The 10,149-nt window shown below is 36.5% G+C and overlaps 1 protein-coding gene across 1 annotated transcript; it reads right to left on the bottom strand.

Moving 5' to 3' along the window:
- Positions 1–474: 474 nt before the first annotated feature.
- On the bottom strand, positions 475–1,833 carry LOC108512565 (small proline-rich protein 2E-like). Its single transcript, XM_017847847.1, has 2 exons — positions 1,789–1,833; positions 475–1,090 (listed from the first exon to the last, which is right to left on the bottom strand). Exon 2 carries the CDS (start codon positions 1,069–1,071, stop codon positions 853–855), a length of 219 nt encoding a protein of 72 aa, XP_017703336.1. The 5' UTR covers positions 1,072–1,090; positions 1,789–1,833; the 3' UTR covers positions 475–852.
- Between the last annotated feature and the right edge of the window lie 8,316 nt (positions 1,834–10,149).

Genomic DNA, 10,149 nt, shown 5'->3' with positions numbered 1-10,149 from the left:
ATGGTGGTGGTTGTAGTGGTGTAGTGATGCTGGTAATGATGATAATGATGATGATGAAGACAATGATGATGATGAAGACAATGATGATATATTCCTGCTAATAAACCTCAATTAAATGACTGCTAATTATGTGTCAGGCATTGTGCCAACCAAATTTCAGATAGTAATTCAATTTTATGCCTTACACTAGTTTGTTATGTAAAAGTTATTTTGCTCACTTTGCAGTAAAGAGACTGACATTTGGAGAAGTTGAATGATATGTTCCTCGAATCAATCAAACACTAATTAAGGAAAATAACAAGGGTTTAAAATAATACAGAAAAAATTTTTAGTATGACCCAAATTTCCTACAATAATCATGAAAGCCTGGTCCTGGGGACCAACGAAAGATAGAAATAAATCCAAATGATCATATGATATTGTTAATAAAGTAGGTTTAAAAAGAAACAAAATATCCACTCACAAAAATATATGCATAGCTACTTTATTCAGAGAGTGAAAGGAAAGTGACAAGTGCACAGGTGGTAGAAGCTCATGCCCAGGGGACAGACAGACACAGAAAACATCAACAGAATTCTTCGATGGCACCCAAGGAGAAGCTCTGAAAGGCCAGTACAGCTGAGGACTTCCTTTCTAAGTCTCCACCTGGATAGTGGCAGTATGGCAGCATCATAAAGGGAAGCTTTTGCTGTCAGGGAACATCATGGGCAGATCACTGGCTAAGGGGAAAGAAGCTCCCGTGTATCCCTGGATGGCTTTGATGAGAAGATGAAGGTGAAGTTGTTGAATGAGGTGAGTCAATTATCCTTATCCATTCATGGTCCTGATGAACCCTGAAGCTGCTACTAGCTGTTACTTGCTCTTGGGTGGATACTTTGGCTGGCAGGGTGGTGAAGGTGTCACAGGAGGACATTTCTGCTGGCACTGCTGAGGTGGGCAGGGCTCTGGACACTTTGGTGGTGGGCAGGGCTCAGGGCACTTCAGGGGGGGACATGGCTTTGGGCACTTTGGCGTGGGGCACACAGGAGGTGGCTGGCAGGGCTGCTTGCACTGCTGCTGTTGATAAGACATCCTGCTGGAGTCTCAGAATCTGAAAGAAATGATATGGCAGTGTTCACAGGAAGGGATTCTCACAAAGAAAAGCCAACGTTTATGTAATACTATCTAATATTATTTCTCCAATCTCCAAAAAATTGTTTAAACTCCTCATTCCCTTTTCATGACTCTGGTTTATCCTTTCCACTGTAGCAAATTGCTTTATCAACTCTGGGAAATCCTCTGTTTTCTCATGCAATTTTTTCAAAGCAAATATCTCTGTTATAAAGAATCAAACATGAAAATAACCACTTCAAGAAAGGCAGTCACAAGTTCAGACACCCTGGGCAATCTCAGAAGCTGTTCCTATCATCATTATCTGTTGTAAAGTTCCAGTGGGCTGATGGCCACAGAGCAAAGGGCCGTTTGGGAAGAACTGCAGGCTCTGACACCTGTTAAAACACAAATATTTGAAAAGGACACCAGTAAGATATCAAAAAAAGGAGAAACACTTTGCTTTTGCCGCTTCTTCAAATCAAAGCCTTCCTGTTAACTTCTCTGTTCATATAAATACCAAACTGCTTACAAAAAAAAGCTAAAACAGTGTATCACTATGATTTAATCCTCAGGTTCCATCCACTAAGTAGTGTTGCAACTATAATCAGAGGTTTGGATCAACCATACTTTCTGTCTTCAGATTAAATTCAACATTTGAGGGCAAAAAAACAGAGGAACTCAAGTAAGCAGACTCACCGGGTTCTCCAAAGCAGATCGGTGCTCAAGTACTAGGAGTTTAGGAGTTATATGGCTGAGAACCTCTTTATAGGGCCTGCTGCCCCACCCAGGGGGAAATAGAACTGCCTAAAATGGGCTGGATCAAGTAATGTCCCATCCAAAATGCAAATGTATCCATAACTGGCATGACAAGGAATCTCAAAAAAGGAAATATCCTGTTCTGAGATCTCTCGCTGAATTAAGTGCTCATGACTCACGGAGGCCCTGCCTTAGCTCTCAGTTTCAGTGACTTATGGCAGAGAGAAAATTGGCAGATTCTCTAACTGGTGGTCCAAGGCTGTCTTTCTTGACTGGGGGGAAAGGATCCCTTTCTATCTTACCCTTTCCCTGAATTGTAAAACATACTGCTCTGATCCACTTTAGCTGATTTCTATATTGTTGTACATGAACTCAACTCTACCTCTACTGCCTTAGTATAATTTGCCAATTTGCTAGAAGTAATGAGAAACTGAACATAGTTCTATCGTTGCCAAGTCCTGTGATCACAGGTAGGTCACTTCCGCTCCTGGGGTTTGAGCGTTTCTCTATTCACAGGAGAGCATACTTGGCTCTGGGTTGGAGACTGTCCACATTGTGCTATTTGTAGACCCTTCTTCAAGTCTGAAATTTTTTCCTCCATCTCTTTTTTTTTTTTTCCTATATAATCCTGGGTTTGACTTATATTCTTTGCACTTTTAGAGCTGTCTTTTCCACCCAATTCATAGAGGCATTTCTCTGCTAGGACAGATTCCACAGTGGAATCCAGTCCCCTCAGCACTTTTCCTCCTTGCTGCCCTCAAACATGTGTACTATACACCTTTTAAGGAATTAAAAACTGTGCTCTTAATTGCCACATTAAAGAAATGGAGAGAAGTGAACAAAAACCACAAGGAGTCACCTAAAACCTATTTATTGAACCGTGCCTATGTGGTTCCCCACAGCAGAGAACAAGATGCATAGACTCACACCATCACATGTAAATTCCGGAGATTGGGAATACACACAAGGCTCTTCCCACTGCTGCTTCTACCTTTATATTCCTCACTGCTCCATAAATCAGTTCCAGCACTGGGGAGGGTTAAGGCCTTCCCCCATGGCCTGGATTGCCAGGTTACCTGGTGGTGTATATCCTGGAGGCAGTCCATCCCCACTCACACTCTGAAAAACTCTGTTTTCTGCCTGGCTCACAGTGTAGGTTGCAGCCTGCAGCTTTTTCAAAGGATGGGTGGTTTTTTTGTTTCGTTTGTTTGTTTGTTTGTTTGTTTCAGTTTTCCTGTTAAGTTCCTGCATTGCTTCTTGGGAAAAAGTTCACAGTGTGGATCTCTACACACTATTTTGTCTTTCCAAGTGAGAGAGGCATGCTAACAATGTCTCCAATCCACCATTTTGGAAAAATAAAAATAAACTTCACTCGGAATTTTAAGGCCTTTATCCATTGACTCCTAGCAGCCTGTATTGCTGATACAGTGTTTGATGCTAAGGATTACTCAGAAGAGGAATTTCTTTATAAATCTGGAGGTGAACTTGAAGATCCAATTAAAGAGGATCTTTTAAATTCAGGGCACAAAGGAGCCAAAAGTCCTCCTGATTGGGTATGAGAGTTGATGAGGAAAGAAAGAGAAACAGAGTAGAATGATAAGGGAAAGCCCAATGTGTTTTTTTTCTCTTAGCTACACAAATTGTAGAAGGTAGCTGAGTCCTGTATCTGCTTTGAGACAGTATTTCTCCCACACGTTCTTTATTAGGGAATTACATAAGGATATTCTTCAATGAGCAGTGGCATAAGCTCAAGAAACAGAAAGGTGGAGAAATGGTGGGTTTAATCCAGGAAATTGCTTTAAGAAGGGAAGAGAGAGGACAAGGGGTGTATGGGAGACCTGGAGAGCTGTCAGCACAGACTGGAAAAAAACAAACAGAAACCTCCAGAAATGACCATCTGAAAAGGAAGAAGGAGAACAGACTCTAAATCATCCTTTAAATTTTCAAACAATCCAACAAGAAAATAAAGGCCATGGAAGCTTTAAAATATAGATGTGGAAGAAGCTAATAAATATAGCTCCTGCAGTAAATTCTTATAAAACTGCTTTGTCAAATACAACCATCCAAGAGATATAATCTACTAAATATCCCATAGGTGGACAGCTATGGTAAGATAAATAGTAGTTAGCAATGTATCATTTTAAATAATGAAATAAGCATAATCATATATAGGAACTGAGGTCATAAAACAGAGCATCAATATTTATAAACCCTAACAATGTGAAAATTTCTATATGACTAGCAAAATGTTAAAGTGAAAACGGGTTGGGAAGATACAAATTTACTCAACATTTATATTGGTAATTCTATAATAATATTTGATATTGAAATGTGGAGATAGGAAAATAATGACTCCAAATGCTTTGCATTTTAAGATCTGCTTATTCACACTGTTGCAGAAATCTGAGTACTGGAGAAAGTTTTCCTGATGTTTGACAATTCTTAATTATCATCTTGATTGCCTTTTCCTCTGTTAAATTAAATGAATGCATTAAAATTCCAGCTACGGCACTTCTCCATTCTTTCTATCTCTTTTCTATTTACTATGCATGGAAAAGTCTCTATAATGATGGCTGTTCATGTTAATGATGGTTACTTTGGAAATAAACTGTGATTATCTTTGGACAGCAAGAAAGAGCATAGACTCAGATAGAGAGGATCATAGCTTTTCCACGCTGTTGAAGTTTTTTAACTTTATAGCAGTATCACTGTAAATAAGACAGAAATGGTAGCTATTTTGGTAGATAACCACAAGAAGATTCACAACTGGGCTGTGTGTACTCTAACACAACTTTACACAACACCTACAATTGCACCATTTACTCCAGACCTACTGAACGACAAAGCAGTCTCTGGAGTATTACAAGTGTCTGTGTGGGTTCTCTGATGTCCCTGCATCTGGAATACATTACCTTTCAGCTCTCCTATCTCCCTGATGATCACCTGCATATGCTTCTACAATCTGCTTATTCATCTGGAGGTTTTCCTAGCTCCACCCCTATCTTCTCAAGTAGAATCAAATCACCCCAACTGTTGCTTTTCAAACATAATTTTAACATAGTATGTATACCAGAATTGCAATTATTTTATTTTACATATGATTCTAAGGTTTTGAGGGCAAGCAAAATGGCTTATCATTTATCCCTTGAGCTTAGTGCCTGGCAAATACATACTCAAAACTTACAAAGGCAAGAAGGAAGGAAAATCAGGTAAATAGGGTGGGCATGTCAGAGGGAAGAAGGAAGAAATGAAAGAGAGAAAGATGAAAACAAAAGAAGAGCTAAAATAATCTGTCTCAAATCAAACAATTACAGACTTTCCCCTTTTGTAAAAAAGAAGATGCTTGCATGTGTGTTTTAAGTATTAGTCTTAGTAACTTTCCCAAGTTTTCTGCCTCAACCACATAAATACTAACAAAAGATAGAGAAATCCAGGATAAACATATGGTAAACACATATCAAAGAAAACACTTGACAAAACAAGTCATTTCATTCAGTACCTTACTATTTCAATGGACTAGCTTGAACATTTTAATTGTATTTTTTAGTAGTAGGTATGAAATATGTATTATATAATAATAAAATGGTACACAAAATTTTACAGAGAAAAAACATGCTGCCTCTCGCCTCATCATATGACCATGAAATTTCCTACCCTACTTAAGCTTTTCTGAGACAAGAAAGGAAGAATAAATACAGATGAGGTAGATTTCATAGGTGAGTTTCAGTTCATGTTGGGCTTTGTAGACCACTGTATAGACTGTGTNAATGACCATCTGAAAAGGAAGAAGGAGAACAGACTCTAAATCATCCTTTAAATTTTCAAACAATCCAACAAGAAAATAAAGGCCATGGAAGCTTTAAAATATAGATGTGGAAGAAGCTAATAAATATAGCTCCTGCAGTAAATTCTTATAAAACTGCTTTGTCAAATACAACCATCCAAGAGATATAATCTACTAAATATCCCATAGGTGGACAGCTATGGTAAGATAAATAGTAGTTAGCAATGTATCATTTTAAATAATGAAATAAGCATAATCATATATAGGAACTGAGGTCATAAAACAGAGCATCAATATTTATAAACCCTAACAATGTGAAAATTTCTATATGACTAGCAAAAATGTTAAAGTGAAAACGGGTTGGGAAGATACAAATTTACTCAACATTTATATTGGTAATTCTATAATAATATTTGATATTGAAATGTGGAGATAGGAAAATAATGACTCCAAATGCTTTGCATTTTAAGATCTGCTTATTCACACTGTTGCAGAAATCTGAGTACTGGAGAAAGTTTTTCCTGATGTTTGACAATTCTTAATTATCATCTTGATTGCCTTTTCCTCTGTTAAATTAAATGAATGCATTAAAAATTCCAGCTACGGCACTTCTCCATTCTTTCTATCTCTTTTTCTATTTACTATGCATGGAAAAGTCTCTATAATGATGGCTGTTCATGTTAATGATGGTTACTTTGGAAATAAACTGTGATTATCTTTGGACAGCAAGAAAGAGCATAGACTCAGATAGAGAGGATCATAGCTTTTCCACGCTGTTGAAGTTTTTTAACTTTATAGCAGTATCACTGTAAATAAGACAGAAATGGTAGCTATTTTGGTAGATAACCACAAGAAGATTCACAACTGGGCTGTGTGTACTCTAACACAACTTTACACAACACCTACAATTGCACCATTTACTCCAGACCTACTGAACGACAAAGCAGTCTCTGGAGTATTACAAGTGTCTGTGTGGGTTCTCTGATGTCCCTGCATCTGGAATACATTACCTTTCAGCTCTCCTATCTCCCTGATGATCACCTGCATATGCTTCTACAATCTGCTTATTCATCTGGAGGTTTTCCTAGCTCCACCCCTATCTTCTCAAGTAGAATCAAATCACCCCAACTGTTGCTTTTCAAACATAATTTTAACATAGTATGTATACCAGAATTGCAATTATTTTATTTTACATATGATTCTAAGGTTTTTGAGGGCAAGCAAAATGGCTTATCATTTATCCCTTGAGCTTAGTGCCTGGCAAATACATACTCAAAACTTACAAAGGCAAGAAGGAAGGAAAAATCAGGTAAATAGGGTGGGCATGTCAGAGGGAAGAAGGAAGAAATGAAAGAGAGAAAGATGAAAACAAAAGAAGAGCTAAAATAATCTGTCTCAAATCAAACAATTACAGACTTTCCCCTTTTTGTAAAAAAGAAGATGCTTGCATGTGTGTTTTAAGTATTAGTCTTAGTAACTTTCCCAAGTTTTTCTGCCTCAACCACATAAATACTAACAAAAGATAGAGAAATCCAGGATAAACATATGGTAAACACATATCAAAGAAAACACTTGACAAAACAAGTCATTTCATTCAGTACCTTACTATTTCAATGGACTAGCTTGAACATTTTAATTGTATTTTTTAGTAGTAGGTATGAAATATGTATTATATAATAATAAAATGGTACACAAAATTTTACAGAGAAAAAACATGCTGCCTCTCGCCTCATCATATGACCATGAAATTTCCTACCCTACTTAAGCTTTTCTGAGACAAGAAAGGAAGAATAAATACAGATGAGGTAGATTTCATAGGTGAGTTTCAGTTCATGTTGGGCTTTGTAGACCACTGTATAGACTGTGTCTCATATTCTGATTTTCTGACTAGAAAAGTGACATTATCTTTGAGAGGTTAATTCTGACTACTGTGTTGAGTATTTGTTATATAGAGCAAGGATGAAAGCTGGGAGAGAGTAAGGAGGCTGTAGAAATAATGCAGACATTCAGGTGACTTCAAGCAGGGTCATAGCAATATCTGTAGCAACAGACAATTCAAAAATAAAATGTTAAAATCCACTTATAATAACCTTTGAAGTAAATACCAAAAAATTTTAATAAAAGATGTGCAAGACCTTTCACTGAACACTGTGTACTTCTCTGCTGAGAGAAAGTAAATAAATGGAGAGATACTGCTTGTTCATGGATCAAAAAGCCAATACTGCTAAATTTTGTCAATACTGTCAGTTCTTCCCAAATTGAGCCATAGATTTAATATAATTTCAGTCAAAACCCCTCAGTGTTTTTTAGAGAAATTAACAGGCTAATTATAAAACACCTGTGGAAATATACAGTACTTGGAGCAGCACAAATGAATATTTATTCTAGAACCAAACTAATCAGATGTGGTATTAGCATAAAAATAGACATAGAGATCAATAGAATAGAATAAAGTCCAAAAATAGACCCACATGTATATGTATCTATATCTATACAGTTAGTTGGCTTTCAATGAAGGTGTCAAAGTAATTTAATGGGCAAAAAAAAGAAACTTGTCAGCAAATGGTACTCAAGAAATTGGACATTGATATGGGAAATAGTGAATACTGATTCTTACTTCACACATACAAAAATTAATTCAAAATGTATCACTAAGATAAAAATAAAACATTCTATAATTCTGGAGGAAAACAGGAGAAAATCTTAGTTACAGTGGTTTAGCCAAGTTACCATTAAAGCTAAGTATCCAAAATATATTAAGAAATCATAAAAATTAGTCAGAAAAAAACAACTCAATAGAAATGGATAAAAGCCTTTAGCAGGCACTTCACAAGAATATATGTCAAAATGAATAAACATTTTTAAAAGCTTCTAAAGGTCATTAATACTTAATAAAATGCATATTCAAAGCACAATAAAAGATAATTATGCCAATACCAGATAGGTAAAACTTAGAAGGGTGACAATGATTGATTAACTGAAAGAGGGAAAGGAAGCATAAAATCTACTACACAGCTCTAGGCATTTTAATTGGGACAGCATTTTAGAAAACAGTTTGCATCACCTACCAAAGTTAAAGATGCAAATACTTCTGGGGGTATACCCTAGAGAAATATGTGATCATGTGCACCCACAGGCAGGAAGAAAACATCATGATGGCACTATTCATAACAATATCAAATAGGGACAACCCAATGTCAACCAAGAGTAGAATAAATAAGGAAACAAAAGTATTGTATATTTATACAATGATATGCTACAATGCAATCACGAATAAGCAAAAATTACACAATGATGGTTGAAAGGAGACAGGCAAAAAAATGACATACTGTATGGTTCCATTCATATACAATTCAAAAACTGGAAAACTTAACTATATCTATTAATATAGACACCTCTATGTTAATGGTTAAAAAATAAAATAAAAAGCAAGAAAGTAATTATGTTAAATGTCAGCAGAGTGTTTATTTCCAGTGATGAAAGTGTAGAGTGTTATTGAATAAGGCAATGTGGGGTCTTTAGAAGGTTTGATAATGTCATTTTTCTTGAATTTGGCATTGGTTGCATGAGTGCTCAGCTTGTAATTATTCGCCCTGTACAGCTAAAGTTTATGAACTTTCTGAATGGGCTGATTATATTTCGCCTAAAATGAAGGATTTTTTATTTTTGTTTTTCTTAAAGATAAAATGTGTCCCGGGGTTAAGAGGAACTGTCAACAATATTAAGCCAGAGCTTTATTCAACAGCCTACTGTTAAGACAATAACTTGGAGTTATTCTGTTTTGCCTTGTGTAAACTCTACCCTCTAACATTCCTGTTGGGGCTTGGAGCACAGCAAGAACAAAATTCCCTAAGCATTCTGCTAGCTGCAATTTGATGAAACTAATCAAATATGTTTCCCTTTAAGATGTGAAAGCAGGTCTAACATTTAAGTCTCTAATCCATCTTGAATTAATTTTTGTATAAGGAGTAAGGAAAAGATCCAGTTTCAGCTTTCTACTTATGGCTAGCCAATTTTCCCAGCACCATTTATTAAATAGGGAATCCTTTCCACATTTCTTGTTTTTGTCAGATTTGTCAAAGATCAGATGACTATAGATGTGTGGTATTATTTCTGAGGGCTCTGTTCTGTTCCATTGGTCTATATCTCTGTTTTGGTACCAGTACCATGCTGTTTGGTTACTGTAGCCTTGTAGTATAGTTTGAAGTCAGGTAGCGTGATGCCTCCAGCTTTGTTCTTTTGGTTTAGGATTGTCTTGGCAATGCGGGGTCTTTTTTGGTTCCATATGAACTTTAAAGCAGTTTTTTCCAATTCTGTGAAGAAAGTCTTTGGTAGCTTAATGGGGATGGCATTGAATCTATAAATTACCTTGGGCAGTATGGCCATTTTCACAATATTGATTCTTCCTATCCATGAGCATGGTATGTTCTTCCATTTGTTTGTGTCTTCTTTTATTTCACTGAGCAGTGGTTTGTAGTTCTCCTTGAAGAGGTCCTTTACATCCCTTGTAAGTTGGA

The sequence above is a fragment of the Rhinopithecus bieti genome, unplaced genomic scaffold (assembly GCF_001698545.2).
Source record: "Rhinopithecus bieti isolate Rb0 unplaced genomic scaffold, ASM169854v2 scaffold_30448, whole genome shotgun sequence".
NCBI classification, from domain to species: domain Eukaryota; kingdom Metazoa; phylum Chordata; class Mammalia; order Primates; family Cercopithecidae; genus Rhinopithecus; species Rhinopithecus bieti.
The sequence above is the reverse complement of the archived record's forward strand: the minus strand, read 5'-3'. Positions and strand labels throughout refer to the sequence as shown.

Coding starts and splice junctions, on each gene's coding strand:
- LOC108512565 (XM_017847847.1), bottom strand. CDS start 1,071: ATGTCTTATCAACAGCAGCAGTGCAAGCAGCCCTGCCAGCCACCTCCT.